The sequence below is a fragment of the Nuphar pumila genome, chromosome 13 (assembly GCF_984573655.1).
Source record: "Nuphar pumila chromosome 13, dmNupPumi1.hap1.1, whole genome shotgun sequence".
In the NCBI taxonomy this organism is placed as follows: domain Eukaryota; kingdom Viridiplantae; phylum Streptophyta; class Magnoliopsida; order Nymphaeales; family Nymphaeaceae; genus Nuphar; species Nuphar pumila.
The window spans coordinates 87,443,202-87,467,076 of NC_143261.1; the positions used below are offsets into that span (position 1 = coordinate 87,443,202).

At 40.3% G+C, this 23,875-nt stretch overlaps 1 protein-coding gene across 1 annotated transcript; it reads right to left on the minus strand.

Annotated features, from left to right (window-relative positions):
• Window positions 1-11,459: 11,459 nt before the first annotated feature.
• Window positions 11,460-13,317, minus strand: LOC149819018 (benzyl alcohol O-benzoyltransferase-like). The gene is made up of 2 exons (XM_089985113.1): window positions 12,745-13,317; window positions 11,460-12,603 (listed from the first exon to the last, which is right to left on the minus strand). Exons 1-2 carry the CDS (start codon window positions 13,180-13,182, stop codon window positions 11,665-11,667), a joined length of 1,377 nt encoding a protein of 458 aa, XP_089841239.1. The 5' UTR covers window positions 13,183-13,317; the 3' UTR covers window positions 11,460-11,664.
• Window positions 13,318-23,875: the final 10,558 nt, after the last annotated feature.

Genomic DNA, 23,875 nt, shown 5'->3' on the forward strand with positions numbered 1-23,875 from the left:
CTCGAACCCAAACCCTGGACATTTCAGCTAAGGAAGAATACCATAAAGGTTCACATGAGAAAATAATTTTATTTAAAGAATGATGTAAAATCATAGACAAAAAGAGAGCGGGCATACAATCTCCCACCACTCTAAATAATCGGAAGATACGTTAGGTCCAAGAAAGATGGAAAGACTGACAAAAGAACTCCAACTATATTTGGTGGCATGGTATACTCCGGACCAATGAGTAGACATCAGATCGAATTCTTGAACGATGCCTGATAGAAGATGAGTGTCGATGCACCTCTGCCTCTGCGAGAACTGCCTGCCATATCTTTTTGACTGATAATTGACACAAAAGAATGGTTCAGAGCATAGGATCCTCGACATCGGTCATTTTCTTTTTCGGTGGTACTATTCTTGGCTCACCAACTTCTTCCGTATGTTTTTGAATCATCTGAACGACTGTGGATTGATCTGCACATTTGTACTTTTTAGTTTTCATGGGGAGAGATGACTTTGCTTTTGTACGAATTCACCAATATCATGGGCCTATCAAAGCCAACTGGTCAGCTAGATGATCCTTTAGAGCAATAATTTTTTATCAATACTAAAAGACTTGACCGTCGAGATGCTCTTGTTCGAAGAATAGGACACCCATCTTGGCCGCTTATCGAAGAATCTGGGAATCAGCACATCAATTTATTTAAGTTCTACCGCCAATACGTATGAGGCATATGAAGAAGTCAGTAGAGCAGCTCGAGTGCGAATCCAACATACCATGATCCTATGCATTGTAGGGTTAGTTTTCTTTTAGGGCGGACAAAACTATGTGGATGTCAGAACCGTCCACCTGTTACGAAGGTAGGGAAGTTAGCAGACCAACTGCCTCTCTATTGCCAAGGCTGCCCTAACCTTCTTTTATCGTGGTTTGACCCGCTTCACTCTCGATGATGCAATCTTGGTAGAAGGGTGCATGTATGCCTTGCAATCTTTGTTTCTCCAACATGTACCAGCTAGAGCCAACTCCTTCAGATACAATGACAAAGAGCCACATCATACTCTCTAATACCGAGCCCTAATCGAGAATCTATATCAAGACAAAAACGAGATCATTTAGAACTGCTTCAACTGGCGAGAGTTATTTTCTCGTTACACTTATGCACATCAGAAACATGACTATCGATAGAAGCATATCCACTTTCCTTCAAGCAATTTTGAGATTGTCGAAGTGGTTGCAACCTAACAAAGCTATTGGTACTGCTTAGGCAACCCACTTCTTGCGGGGTTGTGGGTCTAGAAGGATCAAAAGCCCCAGTTTTGTAGCGTTGATGCTGTAATTGGTAGAGACCCCATGCTGTAATGAAGAAAAACGCCATTCGGTGAAGGAGGGATGTTATCATTGGAAATAATAGGGTCTGCCTTGAAACGAAAAGCAGTATTGTTGGGAGCCCGACTTGTCTCATCGTCAAGTGTAGTGGACTTGAAGGGATCCTCATTAATTAGACCGTATGAAACCTACATCGGTAGGTGATTTGTCCACAGTGGGCATCAACATACCCACATCAGCAGGGGATGTGTCTGTAGTAGGCGGCACTTTAGGCAGCAACTTCCCTACATGGCAAGCAGTTGAGTCTAACGTGGCCACCCTTCCATCCAAAGTCTCCAACTATCCCATAACTGGACTACTGTGAGAGGTGGAGCAATTTCGTAACTGTTCTGGCTGATTCACCATACCTGCAGATACTTTCGACTGAATCACCGTACCGGTAGAAACGTCAGGCAACTTTTCCGACTGAGCCTCCAAATCGATGACATTGGGTCCCGAAAACTCAGTAGATGATCCATTCAAAGGAGGTTGCTGTTCGACTTCCATAGCCATGCCAGAGACGTCCCTCACAACTGATGGTGATGAAGAGGGTAATTCTTGATCTGACGCCTGTGGTTCCTTTGCCAGATTTTTGTTTTCAGAAAGAGTAGGAAATCTATTTGCTGTCAGAGCCCGAGCAGCACGAGCAACTGGGGCCTTAGGACGCCGATGAATCTTCACCTATTGCGAATCGTCCTTAGGACGATCATGAACTTGTCCCGTAGGCGGCATATGACGAGCAGGGCAAGTAACTGTTGGAGTGATTTGTAGATCCACAGCGAGAGCAATAGCAATAGCAATAGAGATACAAGCACTTTTAAAATGCCTGAATAAACACGTTTGATGTGCGAACGAACGCTGCAGCGACAGACAAGTGCAGCATGCCCCTTTAAAGCGGGGACAATGCTGTCCCCATGGGGACCTCTTTGTGTCCACATCTCAAATGTGAAACAAGTCCCGCAGGTACAAGGCTGCTTTGGACTTGTCCTGCGAATCAAACACACCCTAAGATAATCTTTAAAATTATGCATATGTGCGATTCATATGTACATATGAATCATGTGAGAAGAGGCCCAACAGGGTTTGGCATAGTGTGCATACCAATAATTGATAGTGTAATGTTCGAGAGAGCATGGAGCTAAACCAAATGGACGAGCTTGTGGTGAGCTGCTCACTCTTCGTATTACTATGTGAAATCTCGATGCAGCTCGACTTTGTCAAGTGTAAATTGGATATGGATTTGGATAAACTATCATCTGACTCATATCCAACCTGTTAGCACTTTTAGTAGGGCTGTGAAACAAAATGAGCAGCTCGCTGTTCGGTTCGGCTCCAACATTGAGCTTAACGAGCTGAGCTATGAGCCAGCTTGTTTAGCTAAATGAGCGGAGCATGAACATGACAAGCTCAGCTCTTATAGGATCATTTTTATATATTATATACTTATATATTATTATAATATATATATATATATATATATATAATGATAGGGTGCTCCCGGAGCACCTACTCTCACCTAATAGAAGCTTCAAATTTTGACAGACCCTATATATAAGATCTGCAATCATTATTTAGTGAAAAATAAGTTTTGGATCATGTGATTATGGCATACATGTAAGTTTTTTAAGGTCTTCAAGAATCAATGGCTCACAATATATATACCAAAATTCTATGACTTAAAAACCTTATTTTGATATTGAAAAAACATGATCCAAAACATGATTCCTATCAAATAAACTATGTTAAGTGCATCTATAAGGTATGATTGAGAATATGCAACCTACAACTATGATTTCTAGTAGGTGGAAGTAAGTATTCTCGAAGAACATTAGCATTACTATATATATATTATCCAATTTAAAAAACACCTAAAATTAAATTTTAAAAAAATGAGCCAGCTTGCGATTGACTCGCCAAGCACGGCTTGGGATGAACTCGAGCTTGGCTCAGCTCAACTCGTGACCAGCTCACAAGCCGAGCTCAAGCTGGGACTTATCCTTAAAGAGCGGAGCCCAAACAGCCCAAGCTTGGCTTGTTTAACCGCCCTAGATGATACTTATAAGCCCAAGCCCAAACAGCCCAAGCTCGGCTCATTCAACATCCCTAGATGATACTTATAAGCCCAAAAGTGGTTGGTAAAAATCAGCTTCACATTTAAAAGAAAATATGCTTCTAACATAAGTTGTAAGGTTCATTTGTTTCATGCACCTTCCATACACGTCGGGGATCGATGTTGCGAATGAAAGGGGCATAGTTTCCCACAAGACATTCAACTAATGCGATCCGCAGAAAACTCATGTGGAGCCCATCACATTTCACATGAAATGAAGTGTTTGGTGTGAAATGAGCATTTTAGGCACTCTCGTGGCTAGGGATGGCACTGGAATGGGGTGGGGGACAAGGTCACCACCCCGGCTTCGTCTCAAAATCTTACCTTTCATCCCCACACGAGTTTTAATTTTAACCTCGATCCCTACCTCCATCATCGTTTTATTTCCTACATCCTTATTCCAAACAGAGCGAGGTAGGGTGGGGGCCCATTTTCCTTCGGTCCACTGCCATCTCTAAAATAGGATCGGGGATGGGGCAGGTCGGGGTCTCATTTTTTTCCCTGTCCACTGCCATCCCTTCGTGGTTGTTGTGTCGTGCAAAGTGCTTGCCTTTCATGTGATCGAAAAAAATGCCTTAGGACACATTTGTGTGCCACAAAAACAAGGGTTTTCTGCAGGAGATCGCCAAGCACGAAGCATTTTTGTGGCCCCACCGTGGCTGTTTAAACATTGCCCTCTCTTTTCCCATGGAAAGAGAGGGTCATTTTCAACACAATCCCCTTCTTTTTCGTAGAAAGCTTTCCTTGGATTCTATTTCAGCGAAAGAAGACTGCTGAAACCCTTGAGGGGGGTATATTTGCACTGCACAAACGCCCCCCAAAGGTGGTGTTTGTTTCACATCACTTGATATGAAAGAGGGTGGCTTTCTCAATAGGGGTGACACAAAATATCCCATTGAGAATTAAGTGGAACCTATTTATCAAACAATGAAACTGTCTACAACCGATCTTTCAGAATGGGGAATGTACAGTACAAAGCTCTACTGAGTGGAAAATACATTGAGTGTAGGAACGCACAACATGCATTTGCTTGATTGGTGACGTGCGATAGTAGCACGACATGAGATAGGCATCAGTATCATCGTTAGTGCATCGTTGTGTGGTGGCACGTGGAACATTGTTCAGTTAAGTAGTGCCAGCGACTCAGAGGATGTTTCCTTTGAAGATTTGGTTAAGGATAACTCAGCTTGCAAGAGTGTCTCACGCGTATCAGTTGGATGCACGAGGGTGCGTGTGGGTTATGGCTAATTCCCCCAGGGATCACATTAGGTGATTCCAACCAAGTATGGTAACTTGAGGCTAGGCGAATGAATGCCTAGGCACCAACGAATGAGTCTGGGTGGTGCTTTTTGCTATAGTGTTCAATCATCAACTGGTCTTTGGACTGGGGCTGCAAGTTCTTGTTCCTTCAATGGTAAGGTTTTGCTATGTTGTGCGCATGGAGCTGCAATACGCTTCATGGCACACAATGCTAAGACAAAGTTTATGCCTCTTTCAGAAGTGATAGCTGGTATGAGACAACTATGCACTAAGCAGAATGAACTACATGAAATATGCATTTGAAAATGCGCTTGATCAACTTTCGCTAGGTAGCTGCGCACGTGGTGGTGCGTAGGGCCAATAAAAATGATTCAGCACATGAAAATATGTTGGTACGCGGCCTTTGGCCGTTATGTTGGTCAACTTGGCGCGTTGTGGGTTTGCGAAGCATTCTATGCCTATAATAGAGCAATAGAAAGGCTTGCAGTGGTCAGGAATGACCGCTGCGCCATACTGGCTTATGAAAAAAAGTAAGCCCATGACAAATTGGCATCAGAGCAGAAATATTCATGGAGACCTTATTCTTCATTGTGTGCGACACTGTAGAGGACAATGATAGTTTATCTTGGTGACATAATTTTGCGTAGTTGAAGTGTGATTGACTGAGCACAGAAGCAGAATATTGGTAGGATGGTATGGGACATCTTATCGATGATAAGCAGGAGTGTAAGGTTGCCATTCAGTTGGCTAAGAGAACGTAGATAAGCAAAAAATTCCTACCAGTTTTGCGTTAGGCTCACAGGTAGAGTGTCATGTTTCCTTGTGCATGCAGAGAATGTACGCTGGATTCAGCGAGATGGATTTGCACCTTTGGGTATGAGAGACTCAATTAAACATCTAGATTCTCTCCCAACATTGTGGGTTAGCGGAATGCTCACATTGAGCAAAAGGTTCATTGTTTTGGTCTCTTGAGTTTGCAGATCTTCAATGAATTGTGTGTGCAGAAAAAATTGTTCATGGCTCGTTGGTTCCTGTGGAAACATTTTTCTGACTCTAAGAGAGAGTCCAACATGCTGGCTTCAGAAGGAGAGTGTAGCATTGGGGCAAAGTGCCATTGTGAGGATGAGTACTCAAGAAGACACTTTGAATGACCGCATTGTGGTGATACGCAAGCAACCATCCTCCATTTGATGACTAGTTTGGACTAATGAAAAATCACAAGTTGGTGCTTAAGGGAGTTAATATCCCCGCGGCACACATTGGTGGTCGTGTTTCTCTGTGAGGACCACAAAGGGATTGGACTTGTCCTTGTTGGGGTTGGAAGGCACCCCAACTATGAGCATCAAGACAACAAGTTTGTCGTACGGGCGAGGATGGTCCGTTTGTGTTTCAGACTATACTAAGGTCTCACGAGCAGAAAATGCTTGATGTTAACAAAATAGAAGATCACAGTCTAAGTAATCGAAGATGCGTTAAAGGTATGAGACTTGACGTGTTAAAGGTTACAGTGATGGTAAATGTAAACTAAAACAAGTTGAGTACGCTGAAGAAAAAGAGTAAACCAAAGATAAGTACAAAGGAAAACTGATATATCAGTGAAGATTGTGTTCTTACCTGCACCAACATTGTCGAGGACAACAATGGTTTTGGGTGAGGGAGAATGTCCCGGGCCAATCTTTCGAAATGGGGCATGTGCAGTGCATAGCTCTATTGAGTGAAAAATGCATCAAGTGTAGGAATGCGCGGTATAAGTTTACTTAATCCATGACGTGCGGTAGTAGCACAATATGCGATAGGCATTGATATCGTCATTAGTGCATCATTGTGTGACAATATAGACGTAGAGCGTTGTTCGGTTAAGCAGTGTCAGCGGATCAAAGGATGTTGCCTTTGGAGATTTGGTTAAGGACCTCTCAGCTTGCAAGAGTGTCCCACGCATAGCGCTTAGACGCATGAGGGTACGTGTGTGGGTTAAGGCTAATTCCCTCAGAGATTAAATTAGGTGATTCCAACTGAGTATGGTGACTAAGAGCTAGGCGAGTGAATGCCTAGGCGCCAACGAATGAGTCTGGGTGGTGCTCTTCGTTTTGGTGTTCTATCATCAACTGGTCTTCGGACTGGGGGCTGCAAGGTCTTGTTTCTTCAGTGGCGAGGTTTTGCTATGTTGTGCGCATGGAGCTGCAATACACTTCATGACATGCAAGGCTAAAGCAAAGTTTGTGCCTCTTTCGGAAGTGATAGCTGATATGAGATAGCTATGCACTAAGCAACATGGACTACATGAAATACACATTTGAAAATGTACCTGATCAGCTTCCGCTAGGCAGCTGTGCACGGGGTGGTACGCAGGGCCAATGTAAATGATTTAGCATATGAAAACATGTTGGTATGCGGCCTTTGGTCGTTAGGCTGGCCAGCTTGGGTACCTTGGCATGTTGAGGGTTTGCGAAGCATTCTATGCCTGTGACAAAGCGATAGAAAAGCTTACGACAGTAAGGAAGGACTGCCGCGCCATACTGACTTATTGAAAAAAGTAAGTCCGTGACAGAAACTGAGTTGCACCTCCCGCACGAGCCCTCCAACAAGTCCTTTTGGTGGAATTGAGATTAGGGTAATGTGATTGTACACTTTAAGTGAGTTGTTGTACCTGATTATCCACCATAAGAGGGTGTACCTCAAAGATGGTCGGAGCAAGGGCGGACCCAAGAATTTAAATAAGGGTGGGCACAAAAGCACAAAAAAAGAAAAAATAATTACTAATAATATGTTAAAAAAATTTAAATAGTTTTCTAAAGCATTAATTATTCATGAAGTCATGCATAATGGTAATTAAAATAAAAAATAGAAAAAAACTATAACTAAACATATATGTTATGTTTTAAAAATCAAATCAAAACCTTGAATCACAACAAACATCATAGATATGCTAATTGAAAAAAAAAACTAAAATTCTAATTAAAATCAAACATGCATTCGTGGCACCATGTTTAATGTTGATTGAAAACAAAAACTTAGAAATACCTAGAAAGTCTAGTTAAATATTCATGTCGTTTGAAACACCAAGATAAAAATTTAAAATCTTAACAAAATCAAAGATTTAGCAGTTTGATCACTAAAATCAAGCATTGATTAATGAATTCTTAGGTAATGACAATTGAAAAAAAAACCCATAAAATAAACCCTAACTAAACATTCATTTCATTTGCCAAAGTCCAAATCAATACCTTAAATCTTAAAAAAATATTAATTTATGACAAATTAAAAAAGCAAATAGGACTCCTAATATTCTAAGCAAAACAAATCATTCATTATTCATGAAGTCATGCCTATTGCTAATTGACCAAAAAATACACAAAAAACCTAAAACCCTAATTAAATAGCCTATTTCTAATTGACCAAAAAACACATAAAAAAACTAAAACCCTAATTAAATAGCTTATTTCTAATTGACCAAAAAATATGCAAAAAAAACTAAAACCCTAATTAAATAGTCTAATGATAATTGACCAAAAAATACACAAAAAATCGAAAACCTTAATTAAATAATCATGTTATTTAAAAAATTAGAAAAAAATAAATCAAAATCCTAAATCCTAATAAACAGCATCCATTATGATAATTGAAAAAACAAAACAAACAAAACCCCCACAATCAAAACCCTCTCAAACATCGTTTAAAAATCTCATTTTAGTATTTCCTTGCACAATATCTACCAAGAAAATATTAATCATAAATTACAATTAGAACCAAAATGAGATGGTAGAAGGATTCATACCAGAAATTCAACCAAAACCCTTCGGCATGAAAATTTGATGGCAGAAGATAGCTCGATATCCAACATAAAGAGAACCACTGAAGAGGTTGCAAAAGAGTGAAAAAGTTTCGGCCAAGGACAAAGATTTTTTGTTTTCTTTCTTTGGTAGGCAAGTTGGGGTTAGGCAGACCCCCCACCAATTATACAATCACCATTGGGATTTGAACTTGCTACTTCACAACACAAGGTGACGGGCACTACCTGTTCCTACCATACAAGTGGAGCCCCGTTGGAACAAAGCTTAAGAATAAGCAAATAGGCAGTCCAAAGAAACCCTCTGAATGGAAACAAAAAAAGATGTTTGCAGCAGAGAAATTGGGGGAAATGTAAAAAAATGAACCATTCTAGAGAGAGAGAAACATTAAAAACTAAACCATTGTAGAGAGATTCACGGGGAATCTGGGTTGGGGGAGTATGTTTTCACACGCCAGTCGGGTCCCAGGCTGGGTACTACTTACCCTAGCCTGAACCCTTTGTTGGAGCCATGTAGCTCTGGCAAATAGCTGCATGTAAGTAACATGCCCTAAGGGTATGTTTGATGGCTTGTCCAAGGTTAGACGAAATGAACAAAAAGAATGGAACAAAGCATTGGTTCTGTTCGTTCTGTAACAATTGTTCTAAGTCCAACGTTTGTTTGAACCGTACTCAAATGCTATGTTCCAATTGTCCGTTGTTTGATGATGATGTGCCCTCAGGTTGGATTGCATTGTAGCAATCTACAGTGGAACCCGTTCAGTTTCTCAAGGTCGACCACCGACAGCTACAACAGTGGAAGCTGTGAAAAAATGGGGTTTCACCCCCTGTCCCTGCTAACCCCCTTGTTGCAGCCGACCACACTGGCATTGGCGATGGCAGTCGTCAATGGCCAGCCATCGTCGACATTGGCCATCATCGGCGACAGAAAACTGCTAGCAGAAATTTTGACAATGCTCGTCGGAGATGGGAGATTCCGACGATTTTTACGCTGCTCGTTTTGGTTCTTTGCGTGCAGGTGCCATTTTTCTGGCGAGCGCATCACCGGTGGTGGGCATCAACTACGAGCAGGTGGCAAACAACCTCTCATCGCCGGATCGGTTACATAACCATCGGGAACGAGGTGCTCACCGGAAACGACTCGTCATTGGCCGGGTGCCTCGTTCCGGCGATGCAGAACATTTACGCCGCTCTGCAAACCCTAGGGTTGGGGGATAAGGTGGAGGTGACGACGATGCACTCGCTCTGCAAACCCGAGATCTCGCCGGATCGGTTCAGTCTCTGCTAGGGTTCCATGGGCGGACCAGATCACCGTTCCTAATCAACGCCTACCCGTTCTTCGCCTACATGTCAGACCCGAAGCACATCTCCCTCGACTACGTCATTTTTCTTGGAGAACGCCGGAATCTTGGACCTCGACATCAGGCTTCACTACGATAACATGTTGTTCGCCCAAATTGAAGCCATGTACGCCGCACTAGAGGCGGAGGGGAAGGGGAATTTGAGGGTAAAGGTGTCAGAGATGGGGTAGTCGTCGAAGGGGGACCCGTAGGAGACCGGCGCTTCGCTGGAGCAAAGGGGGATGCCGAAGCGGCCGGACGTGGGGCTGGAGGTGTACGTGTTCGCCCTGTTCAACGAGAACCTGAAGCCCGGGCCGGCGTCAGAGAAGAACTACGGACTCTTCAAGTCTGAAGGGACATCGACATATGCCATCGGGTTTGACTCCGCCAGGCTCGTCCCGCAGTCGGGCGATGGAAGAGGAGGCATAGAATGCGAAGGAGAACTCAGGATTTGATAGGAACCAAGAGCTCACGGGTGCGCCCATCGAGAAATTTTCGTTCCTTTCGTTCCTGTTATTTTTGTAACAGGGGGGAGGGTGGAACTAAAATAACATACTTATAAGAAAGCGGTGGACGCATCAAACGTACCCTAAAGGAGCATTTGTTTCACCCCACTTCCTATAAAAGAGACGTTCTTCCACGGGAAAGAGGGTCTTTTTCTAACGTAAATCAGATCCTATTTATTTTCCATTGATCCATAGTTTAACATAGATTACAGTAGTGTAGGCGTAGATCATAGGTTGTAGATTGGTAGTTTCTCACAAATCCAGCCTGGGGTTTGCTTCACTTTCTCACTAGGGTGAAAGGAACACGCTTGTAAGAATTAGATGAAGAGGTCGATCTACTAAATTGTGGAGATTGATTTTCCCATCAAAATCAAGTCGCATTTAGGGTTGGGCACTGGGCCAGTAAATTTGGCCTTGGCTCAGCCCGAAAACAGTGCTGTCCATGGACAGTGAGGATGGGACATCATGGAAAGCACGCAAAAAAAAAAGTTTTAGGGTACCTGGACAGGGGAGGACAGTGCGTCCTGTCCTGTTCATGGACAGGATGTGCTGTACATGTTCTTCCCTGTCGGCGAGTCAAACACCCCCTCAAGAGAGAGTAAGTTCTGCCTTCGTATTCTAGTTTTTAACCTCACAAACCCACTTGGACAGAGCATGGAGGGAAGGGGGGCATGCTACGTGATCTTGAGATTAGTTTCAACCATACTTTTAAAACCCAGTGAGTCATCACTTGGATAATTTATGATTGACTATAAATTGACTTGCAGGTTACATTAACTTTATAGTTTATATAAAATATGTAATTATATGTATATTTTATAGCATATTGCCAATATATTATATATAATATACATTGTATGATATTTTTATAGTATATTTAATGTATGATTTTATTAATATATATAACCATTTTTTATGTATTATACACATTAAATATATATATATATATATATATATATATATATATATATATAGAGAGAGAGAGAGAGAGAGAGAGAGAGAGAGAGAGAGAGATTTGATCAAAACAATTTGCAAACAAATATTTGGGTAATGGTTTATAAATAGGTGATATATTGATCAGTTTGACGAATCTAATTTATCAAAAGAAAATAGCAAAATAATTTGATTAAGATGTAAACACGCAGACGTAGAAAACAAAAAACTCCTTGCAAATTGAACAACAAAGTTAAACCAGATATTTAAAAAAAGAAAAAGAAAAAGAAAAAAAAAAGAAAAAAATAGGAGACCGGCACAGTCTCCATTTTACAATTTACATTCCTTGTTTTTTTTGGCAATGAAGCGGTCTTTATTCACAAAGCAGATAAAATAAAAACGGGTTCTGCGGGCTTCTGATCTGCGGCGGGTCGGTCCAACATCTTCTTGAGCTCCCGTTCAAAGATCTTCATGGCCGGAGCCGGCAAGCAAACCGGGATCACCGTCCCTTCTTCGCCTTCCTTGTTCTTGAAGTTGATGTAGAAACTAGCCACGCCGGGGATGGCTCCGACGCCGCCCTTGGCCGGACCGCCGTACACAGGCATTCCCCAGCCGAGGTCTAGCTCGCTGAACCCGGCGCGCCTGACGTCCGAGACCACGAAGGTGCGGACAACCGTGAAGTGAGGCCGGCCCTTGAGCACCATCAGGTCCGCCACCGACCTCATGTACTCGTCCGTCACCTCCTCCTTGGCCTTCTTCACGAGCTCCACCGCATAACCCAGCGGGTTTGCGCAGAGCTTCGCCGCCGTCGAGACGGAAGCCGGGAGAGAGAAGGCGTTGCCATAGTACCCCTGTGGCAGCTGCGGCCTGTACTGGGACCGCGCGTTGAAGATGCACAGCAGGCGGAACTCCTCCTCCGGGTCGGGCCGGAGGGCGGCGGTGCGGCACCGCCACAGGCAGGCGGTGAGGAGCTCGAAGGAGGTGGTACTGCTGCGGAGGTGGTGGGGGAGCTGCCGCCTGAGGGCTTTCACCTCTCGCGGGCCGAAGAAGAAGGACTTGTGCGCCATGTCGTCGAGCGGCATCAGCGTGTTCTTTGTGTCCGGGACTTCGTCGTACTCGCGGTGCGCCCGCGTCACCACCGGCAGGCTGCGGGCGTTCAGGAGGTGGCGATCCCAGACGGGCGCCACCGAGGGCGCTGCCGCGCCCTTCGCCATTTGGCAGACCGCGTTCAGGAACTGGACCAGTCCCGAAGCGTCGCTCATGGTGTGGTTCAGCCGGACCGCCCAGATGAATCCCCCGCACCTTAGTCGCGTCACCTGCACCAACATCGTCCATGCAAATTATTACGCCAGAACAAGAGGACGTCACCGATGGGAGATAGAGCGTGTGAGTGTCACCCATCCCACTACTCTCGCGCAGTCACACTTAAAGCACGAAAAAAAAAAAAAAGCTGTTACCTGAAACAGCAACAGGGGGCAGTTGGTGACGTCTCCAGAGCCAGGGACTTCATAGAGAAGCTTATCCCAGCAGGGGAAGGGTGGCTGCAGAGCATCCCCGAACTCTTGGAGAGTGACGTCGGCGTCGGCCTCGACGAAGAGCACGCCTTCGCCGGTGCACTCCACCATCAGTTTCCGGCCGGAGACCTCTCGCAGTCTTCCGGCGAACGGGTAGTAAAACACCAGCGCTTTGGCTAGTGCATCCTTTACGACGGCGGCCGGATCCCGGCCGTCCATGGCAGGGTTCCGGCGGTAGAAGTGGACCACGGGGATCTGAAACCGGAACCCCTCCTGGTCGTCGATGTCGGACAGCGGTTTGAGTTCGCAGGGAGTGGGTTTGGCAGGAGGAACCAGGGTGGGGGTGCCGATTTTGACGGAAAATTTCAGGGAGGTGTTCATTGCTGGTTGGTGGACGAGTGGCGGCAAGAAAGGTTGACGCCGACTGCCGGCAACTAAGAAGAAAAGAAGAAGAAGAAGGGATCGAGAGGAAATGGGAGCTGAGTTGTGGGGGATTCTGGGGAACGGTTGTGATGGAGAAGGGAATTTATAGACAAGTCGGTTGATACGGGAAAGTGGGGAAGAAAGTCAGTTTACCCCAGTTTTTTATTTTTAAAATTTTATTTATTTTGTTAGGAAAATTCAAGGTTCGGTATTCCTTTTGGACTGAATTAGTATTGACTTTGAAAAAGCATCGAAGGTTGATTTACAGTTTTGCCTATCATTGACTGCTTGATTGTGCGCGCGTCCAAGCGAACTACAGTTCCATGGGAATTGAGCAAAACATATTTTCCTTCTTAAAATTCCACAGAAATTCTAGTAACTGATCGACTTTTAGCATTTAGAAGCCCTGATTTCATTGAGTTATTTGGGCATTAGATTATGCCCTACGAAAAGAACACAATAATTAATGTTAAAAAGCAGGGGACTTTGGTGGGAAGCCATTTCTGAATTCTGTCCTGCAGGGTCCCAAGCCCCGTATTGCCATTCTTGGTCACATCTATCTCGTCCCTACAACGGTAATTAGGACAGTCAAAAGTAGAAAAGCTACCTTACTTTAAGACTCTTTGTATATATGCGGTTAGTGAAGCTCATGGTCTTTTATTCTTGGTGATCGAGGAAGAGCCAAAACCTCACAAAAAGCCACGCAACTTCTTCTGAATCCTGCTTTTCCCATTGTTCACTAGTGTTGATGAAGCTTCTTTGCAACCTCATAATGAAGACTTTCTCTAGCCAAGATAGACAATAAATTAACTAGTGTGAGTTGTGGGGAACATAGCTACTGCAAGTCGCAGCATGTTAGGTGGGTCAACATACGAGAGCTCATATCTTTAGACCCAAGAAAAAGAAAAAAAACTACGCAAGTTAGATCAAGGCAAGCAAACCAATTGCATGAACCAACAAAAATTTGATGATGCCCCACTTTGGCCTAACGCTTAGTAAGTAGTGGACAATGGGAACCCTAAAAAAGAATTCCAAGGTCATCAACGTCAAGCGTACGTACCATAAATAAAGCAGGTGTAAGTCCATTGTAACAAACGTTCTTTTCTATTTTAATATTTACACGGACAGACAAAACCACCCTCAGGATCATAGACCTAGCCGCGCTGACTCAGCCTGCCGTATTTCCGGTAGCTGTTCTGGCAGCGTAAAACTTCATATAGGCTTACCCCTTACCCTGGTCAAGTCTAAGACAATTTAGATTCAGTGGGAGTCCAATCAACTGTTAGATGGTTTCTGTTGGATGGCTAGAATTGAATGTATGAATAAACCCATCCTATTTCAAATGATGGGATCCGTGTTCTGTTCGAGTCTGCATGCTTGGCTTAGTGGGAAAAGCAAGCAGGCTGCAGCCTCACGTTTGGACCGGTCAGAGTCAGCTCGATCGATCGGGCTAGCATATGTCACGAGTTCAAATTCATCTTGATCTGTGCCATCATTCAGGAAACGGAATCTCTTGGTCCACCAATTATTCCTGTTCCGTTTCGTGGGGCACTTCTCATCTTTGAAAAAAAATGGGAACGCATATACTCCACAATTTCAATGTGAAAAATGCATGCATTAAACGTTTCAGGTACTATGGATAAGTAAAGGAGTTGCGACGACAGGACAGCTTGTGGCCTTTTTCATTTCTCCTCTTTTTTTTTTTTTTCTTTTTTAAAGTCAGACCTCTGATCCAGTTATTGTATAACCATACCATTGGTATTCGAACTTGCAACGTCATAACCGTATCCGGATATAGTGCATATCCTCTATCCTCATCTTTTCATAACAGGCCCCATGTCCTCTATCCTCATCTTTTCATAATCATGCAATTGTATTGAAATCAGTTGTAATGTCTACCCTACACGTCTATCATGTACAACAATAACATGGTTTTTTACGCTTCTTATGGCATTGGATCAGGCAATCTAACCTTGCCTCTCAATCTGGTTGAATCCGTCATCTCGTTCGCCACCATGTTGCTTGATTGCTTCATGGCCTGTCGCAGCACCTGCCGTTGAACCAGCCGCCTCAGATTTGTAGCTGGCGGCTTAGACACCATTCATAGGCTGCCACAATACTTGCGGTTTCCTGTTCTCTTCTCATCAGCGTCTCTTTGAATCTGCATTCCTTTGAAATCTTCAGATCTGGGACTGACGTATTCCCAATAAACCATGTGGTAGCCAGCACTTTCACGACTTCTCTTGTTGTGATGTTATTCGATTGTCACACGTTATGGTGGCAATCGTCAATCAAAACTTCGAGAGACCCACTCAATCACCTTATTTTTTTTACACAACTCGAAAAATAAATTTGGTTTCATCGATGGGTCTATATCAAAACTGTAAGACTCATGTTTTCAAGAAAAAAAATTGTTGTTGTTGGATCTCTATTAGCCTATTTAAACCCCCCCCGGGGTGGGGGTGGTTCTTTTTACAAAACCTGAAGCACCCACTCGACCCTGACTCTCCCACCTCCCTTCTCACATTGGAGGCACGCCGAAGTCCCCTCGAGCCCTGCTACCTCTCCTCGACTCTCTCTCACTCTTTTTCCCCTCGTTTCCCTCTCTCGCACAATGGCTCACCCGAGCCTTCGTCTCCCCCATTTCTCATGTCGGCGCACACGACCCCAACACCCTCTCTCTCTCTCTCTCTCTCTCTATTTCTCAGATCCTCCCTCTTCTTCTCTGTTTTTGTCGGCAAACCAGAGCCACCATGGTGGCTCTGGCTCGCCAGGACAGAGGGTGTCGAGCACCCTCTCATCTTCTTTTCTTCTTCTCTGTTTTGCTCGCAGATTAAAACCACCTACAGTGGTGCCTCTGGCTCGCTAGGAGGGAGGGTGCCGAGCACCCTCTCCTCTTTGCTTTTCTTCCCCTGCCGACCAGGTGGGGCGACTGAAGCCGCAACCCACCCCCTACCTTAGCTTTCTCGCCAGCAAACCCAGAGCCACCAACGTCAGTGGCTCTGGCTCACCAGGAGAGAGGGTGCTCAACACCCTCTTCCTTCTCGATTCCAACAACAGTCATAAGTTGTTGCTATTGGGACCAGGTCGGGCTCGACCTAACCACCGAGCCTACCCCCTCCCTAATGGGTGCTTAGCCTGCCGAGCTGAGCTCGACTGGAACCGAACTCAGCTCGGTCCTTGCTTTCAGAACGAGCCAGCTCAGTTAGTAAACTGAGCCTGGCGTAGTCATGCTTTACCCCCGCCTCTTGGCCCGAGCCCAGATCAGTCAAGAGGGAGCTTAGGGCTGCCTCTTACTTGGCTCAGCCAAGCTGAATTCAACATGGGCTGAACTCAACTCAAGCCATCTTTTTCGGTATCAGGATCAATTACGTCAAACTGAGTTCTGCTCGAACTTTTTATATCTTTTGAGCGCTCTACATCGGTCCAATGGATAAGACATGCTTATCGAGTCTCAAGCCTTTAAGAACCTACGCTCAGAATCGTCAGATTCAGACCATCTTCGAGGTAGGGGAAAGTTGTATACGAGAAAAAATGACGGAATACTTCTAACTTATATATATATATATATATATATATATATATATATATATATATATATATATATATATATATATATATATATATATATATATATACTTTTAACTCAATGATGCAATTTTGTGTATTCTTGTCCATTTGAATTACGTTATTTACTTTATCGTCGTGTTGTAATGTGCATAGGCTCCTACTTTCATAATTTATTTAGCCTGATGTATGGTTTCGTACATCGGACATCGCTTGCACAATTTATTTAACTTAATGTGTGGTTTCATACATCAGGCCTTGCTTTATGTCATTGTCTTTGTCACTGCAGTATAATGTGCACATGCTTATGCATTAATATATATGTATTCTATATACATATATAACTTTATAAAATATGTAGTTTTGCGTAGTCTTGTCTACTTTAAATTACACATGTATGTATTTAAAGATGCATATTTGTACATCCTCGCCGAGTTTTTATTTTTAAAGGTTTCATATGCGAGATTTCAAGCTCGCATTGTTCGCTGTCTCAAAAAGCAAAACAAGTATTTGACATTTGCATATTCACAATTGAGTTTTTTCTCTTCAAACCAGCATAACAAAAAGGTTTCAACTACGTAGCCCTAAGTGGTACGTACGTCCGTTCCTTCCTTTTTGGTATCTGAAATGACTCGGATATTCTCCGACTTAATGCACGTGACTTTAAAATTTCAAAAAAAAATGTTAGGATTTCTTTATGAGAAACTGATATATTTCTCATCGTAGTGGTACTATCAGACATGCATGATATGTTAGTACTACGATGATTGGATTGACGGTTTATGATAACCTCGCAGTGTAAAAATGCACAATGATTAAAAGAAAATCACATAAATAGTGATGATCGCCTTCATAAGCAGGATGTTTGATTTGGTTTAAAAGACCAGAACATGTAGAATGGGTCCTCAGTTAAAATAGAACCTAATATACTCATTTGTCTCTTTGATTATGTCAAGAGAGAGGATGATATGATACAAAAACTATGATGGACAAGTTGTTAACAACTACGTTCATCGAGTAGCAATAACTCGGTGTCCTCAGTCATCGGAGTTAGGGGACTAGGCTACCAAAAATTATCCTAGGTGATAGATCTCAATGACTTCAGAAGAAGTTTGGATGCATCCTCTTGAACAAGTGCCCTCTGAAGAATTCTCTCTAGGTCATTGGTCATCCTCTTAGGAGCATACTCAACTAGTTGTTGGGGGTATCAAAATACATAGAATAATAAACCCCCAGACAATCTCAGTTGTTTCTACACTTGTTCTATGTGTATTCTCATGATAGTTAATTATCGAAACAAGTATCTAATATGTAGAATATGTTAGTACCTAATCATCACGTGTACATTTTTTTTATGCGTATCCTCAGAACACCCCAATTTTTAAGTCCAAAAAATTATAATTTTTTTTTACTTTAAATACTTTTATAAAATTATAGCAGAATAATAAAATGAGACTAAAATTTGGCGCATTACTTCTCGTTTACATTCACATTCAAACATGCATTTTGAACTTAGAATTTTAAACATCTATAAATGAAATAAATGTTCACACATATCCATAATTAATAATAAAATCCATTAATATAATAGAGTTTTGAGCAACTAATATGCTCTTATTTTAGAACTTCGAAGGTTTGGGAAAGGTATGACTCGGATTTCGTCGCAACCTCCCACTATCGCACGTGAGCCCATTCACTTCCTGAAAAATATTAAAAATTCATGGGGTCAGACAAAACATGTCTCAATAGAGCAGAGCTATACTAAACATATAATCTAGAATTCATAAGCAGAAATCTCTTCAGACTTTTATGCATTTAACAATTCAAATATGATAAAGTTCAACAAGTATTACAATTATATCAAGTAAGCATGCAATTACAAAAGTTAACATTTATTCATCATTCATTTAACTTAATAAAGTAAAAGTGCATGAACAGTTAAAAATGCATATACTCACCAATGCAAAAGCCCTTCATATGTATGAATCGATTCTTATATTTAATTATCTTTTTTTTATATGATGCATGCCATACCTATCTAATGCACATATATTTAGGTTTCACTTCTTAACCACATGGGTACAAATACATGCAGATACCTGGATCGGGGCCATAATGTAAGCAATGTTTTCATACGGGAATAACTTTGGCCTAGCTGATTATTTTTCACCAGTCTGGATGAGGGACGATAAAAGCGAGATAGAGTCCCAACACCACCAACCCGATGCATCAGAATTCTATTCATGAGTTTCTTCCCCCTACGCTGCAATCTATTGTAAAAGGTTTTCTCTATCTTCGTGGGTGAAGAGGAGCAACATTTCGTGCTCAAAACATATTTTCATGAAGCTAGATGTACCACTTGTGCCCTCTTTCAAAGCCCTTATTTTAATGTGACATGTTTTACTTATTTTCATTAATGTCTTATATGTAATACTATAATTGAATCCCTCAAATAGGGTTCGACCACTTTGGCTATGAATGCATATTTAGAACTTTGCATTCGATATCATGCTCATACTTCTTACATTGAAAACATGTGCACATATAAATAAAAAAATATGATACGCTTTCATAGCTTTGCATGCATAACATCAAATACAATTAAGCATCCACATGTCATATTGTACAAACTCGAATCTCTGTTAATTCGATTTTGAAAAATCGACCAAAAATTACAGAAACCGAATTACACCATTCCAATTTTACTGTGAATGCCTATATTTCTCAGAAAATCGTCTAAATACCAGAATTGAAAATTTCTTTATAATAAAATCAAAAATATTTTGGGACTAAACCTTGTTCAGAGAAAATATAAGACATATCTTGTTATCTGCAGAAAGTTTTCTTGGTTTGAAAAAGTTCTCCAGACCTATAGAGAATTCTTTTCATAAAACCCTTTTTACAGAATCATCTTATATATGTTAGCTTTTACTCATATTATTTATTTATTTATTTTGAGAAATATTGGTTGGGTCTTTACAACTATCAAAACCCTGGGTCAGGACAGTCCTGCAGACAGGGCAAAAAACCTATGCTCTATTACAATAGACATTTCAGCCTCAATATAGATCCAAACAAAGCAACATCAAGCTCTGGATATGTAGAATACTCTAGTATTTTTATTTTAATTTATTGACTTTGTTTTTATTAAGATATTGATTTTTTATGAAATAGGTAAGGATAAAAAATGAGGATAGAAAAAATCAAGATTCAAACTTATGCAAGATTCATCAAGAAAGAACAAGATTCAAGGTAGAAATCCATACAATCACGAATTTTGATGCTCTAAACATGGTTATATCATTTCATCGTGTATACTTGATCAGATTCATGCTAATCTTTCTAAAACAATAACATACATCATTCAAGAATCATAAATCCATCAAGAAATATCCCAAGCATGCTTACATCTATGCAAGAATCATACAAAACCCTAAACAATCATAAAACATGAAATCTTTATGTAATGACATGCTGTTTAATCATGCTAAAAATGAAATAATCTACCCCATATGCTTAGATCATCTTTCTTTAATAAGAATATCCAAGACCCTACATTCGGAGATCGATTCTTAAATCGGTCTCAAATTTATGAAAAGTCCAACTCTGTTTGACTGTTATAGAGGCTATAAAAGTTTTTCTATTTAATGGTTAGAGCTATTTTTTTTTTAGTTTGTAGAAAATTTTGTCAGTTTTCCAATACTGCAAACCGTCTGTAAAAACTCATTCGTATGGGGGAGTTATGAATATTTTTGTGTAGACCTACACTTTTCTATTCCGACTATCATAGATTCGTGCTCTATCCATGAACAGAGCCCAAAATTTCACAGTAGACGCAAAATTTTGTTATCTTTTCAATGCAATAAACCACTCATTAAAAATTCTTCAGACCAAGGAGTTACAAGCGATTTACTAGTTCAGTGTCAGGCCAAAAATATGAAATCTATTTTTTTTAAGAAACCTGAAAACACAAAACATATATTTTCTTATGAAAACAACTATAGAAATCATTCATTTTTTTACAGAACATCAATATAAACATAATATACTAATCCAAATCAAAATATACAGAAAAAAAACCAAGTAACATGCATATTTTACTGTTTTTACGATTTTATTTTCTAAGAAAATCGATTTTGAGAGAAAATAACTTTTAGAGGGGATTTCTTTCGAAAACCCCTTTCTATCAAATGCATAGACAACCCTAAGCCAAACTCATGTGTAGGAGACATGGTTTAGGGTCTATATATATGAAAAATCAAAGAAATTTATACCCATGAATTTTGTATTACGTGTAGAGTATAGAACTTCCTACCTTAATCAGGTTCTGAAAAGTAGATCGGCCTTCATCTCCCATCTTCAAACCTTAGAGGAGATTTAATGGATGTTGAAAAAGCTCCAAGAAGGAAGAAAAAAAAATAGAGAATTCTAATGAGAATAAGAGAGGGAAAGAGAACTAACATTGTTAATCCTTCTTATGAGGGACTCTATTTGTAGATGGGCTTAAACAAGAGTCCCATTTCCAATATAAAAGTTTAATATTTATTAATATATTTTATCAATAAAATAACTAAATAAGTTATATGTCATAACTTATTAAAATTTGAAATTAACTAAGTTAGAGAAGAAAAGTAGAGACTTCTTACCCTGGTTGGGCTCAAGTGACATGGTAACCTTCCAAGAGGCCTACAAACCAAAAGACTTATCAGAATTCGATGTTTAAATAGTTGATTTGATAGCCCTTAAAACGTAGATCAACATGACAGTCTTAGATTTAATCATACTCACATGGATCAATAATAAAATTTAGTCAACTTTGAAGAACATTAATTTTTGACTTACAATTAGGCCTGAACTTCAATCAATTATAAAATGTTTAAATCAACACTAATTTGGGCGTATAAATAGTTGATTTCGATGCCCTTGAAATAAAAAATGTCAAGATCAACTCTGATTTAATAGATAAGCTACTTATCAGCCAAATTTTTTGTCAAAACAATAATGACATTTTTTAGAGCGTCTGACCCTATGGGTCCAATCCAATGATATATGATTTAAAATATCCTAAATTATATCCAATCTAATCTATCCCTAAATTGATCTAAATATTATGGATTATATCCAACTTAATTAGGTTTGATCCAAATATCATTAGTTAAATCCACTACCTAATTTAAGGTCTAAATCCACATATTTTTTTTATTTATGATTAAATTCTAATTTCATGCCTAATTAAATTAAAATTCAATTCTTTACAAATTTAAATATGAAATTAGATGAAATAACATTAAATGACTATAAATTAGGCTTAAATATAAATAGATTTCATATATAAATTTTTGATTTTTTATATATTTAAATTATTTATTTTAAATATTCCTTAAGAGGTTAATTCAATTTTTTCAGAAATAATTTTTGAAAACTTGAAACTCAATGGGGTTGATGAGACCCTTGGGCATGTAAGGGTGTTTTTTACACTTAAATTTTGTTGTCTAAGTCCTATATACTCTATACTCAACACAAATTATCATTATTTTGACGAAGGGTGATTTTTCTTGATGCATGTGGGTGTACCTTATGCGGTACAAGAGTGAAACCTTCCAATTCCTAACAAAATTCTGTATTTTGGTAAAAACTCAATACCATTGCCAAGTAAAGTGTATTCATACTGACAATGGTATAGAGTTTTTATCCCATATAATACAGATATTTTTCACTCAAAATGGCATCGAGCATCAACGCTCGTGTCCATACCCCTCAACAAAATGGACGAGAAGAGTTAAAACATCAATATTTGTTTGAAGTCACTGAAGCTCTTTGTTTACAACTGAATATGCTGATAATTTTTTGGGGAGAATGCATTTTGACAACAACCTATCTTATCAACTGTATACCCACTCTCATTCTTTATGGCAAAACCCTATATGAGCTCTTATTTAATACCAAACCCGCCTATCATCATTTAAGGATGTTTGGATGCTAATGTTATTCTTGAAACTTAGAAGGCAAAGATAAATTCTCATCATGTTCTATTAAATGTGTTTTCGTGGGCTATCCTTTCAGGCAAAAAGGTTACCATCTATATGATTTTAAAACCCACTCATTTTTTACTAATCGTGATGTCATTGCCAGCTATGATATAGATCAACGAGGGTCATAATGTCAACTCTCGTGCTATTTAAGTCATAGTCGCCATGACTCCAGTAGTCATTGCCATTACAACGATAATTTTTTTTTCTCTATGACTGGCGGTTTAGAAGGTCCTTGCATCATAAGGTCTCTGTGATTATCGTGCTCGCTAGCCATTCTTAATCACAAAACAACTTTGTCACTATCATGTTTTTAATGAGTAAAGACATATACTATATTTTATATCATTGAACTTGTTGTGAATGATGTACGTTTTGTGTGAATCTAACTCTGATATCACTTTGTAACACCCTAAAATGGAACCTCGAGAGTCCAAGTCCGGTTGATATTACTTTCTAAAGAAAAATCATCCAGAGTTCACACAGAGAAAATATGGCTAATTTTTTTTTCTTCTAATAAACTCAAATTTTTTAAACAAATTTTATCATTTATAACATATAAAAATAATAATTATATGAGTGTTCAATGACAAGAAAACAAAACTAACAAATACTCTGTTGCACAGTTGGAGTACCTGATAACGTCATGTCTGCGCTAGTATGCTTAAAACCTACAATTGTAATTATACAAAGATTGAGTCTAAAACTTAGTAAAGAATATTTATAAGCAATAAATAACTTAAACTTATAACTGTAGTTGGCTCTAAGCCCATAATCTAAATTTAGTTTTTGATACACCACACAAGATTTATATGTTTTAAATTTCTTTCTTAACTCTCTCAATCAAACACCCACTCACACCAGATTATAACACTAGGTCAGCTATACCAATCATAGCCGTTTATAAGTGTAACAACCTGCATATAATACCCCAATTCTATATTGTTTGCCACACTATGAACCATATACTCTCAGTAATCCCTGGATCACTAAACACTACAACGAAACAACAAGGAGACCCCACTGATAGCTAGCTAGGAGGTCAGGCTCAAACT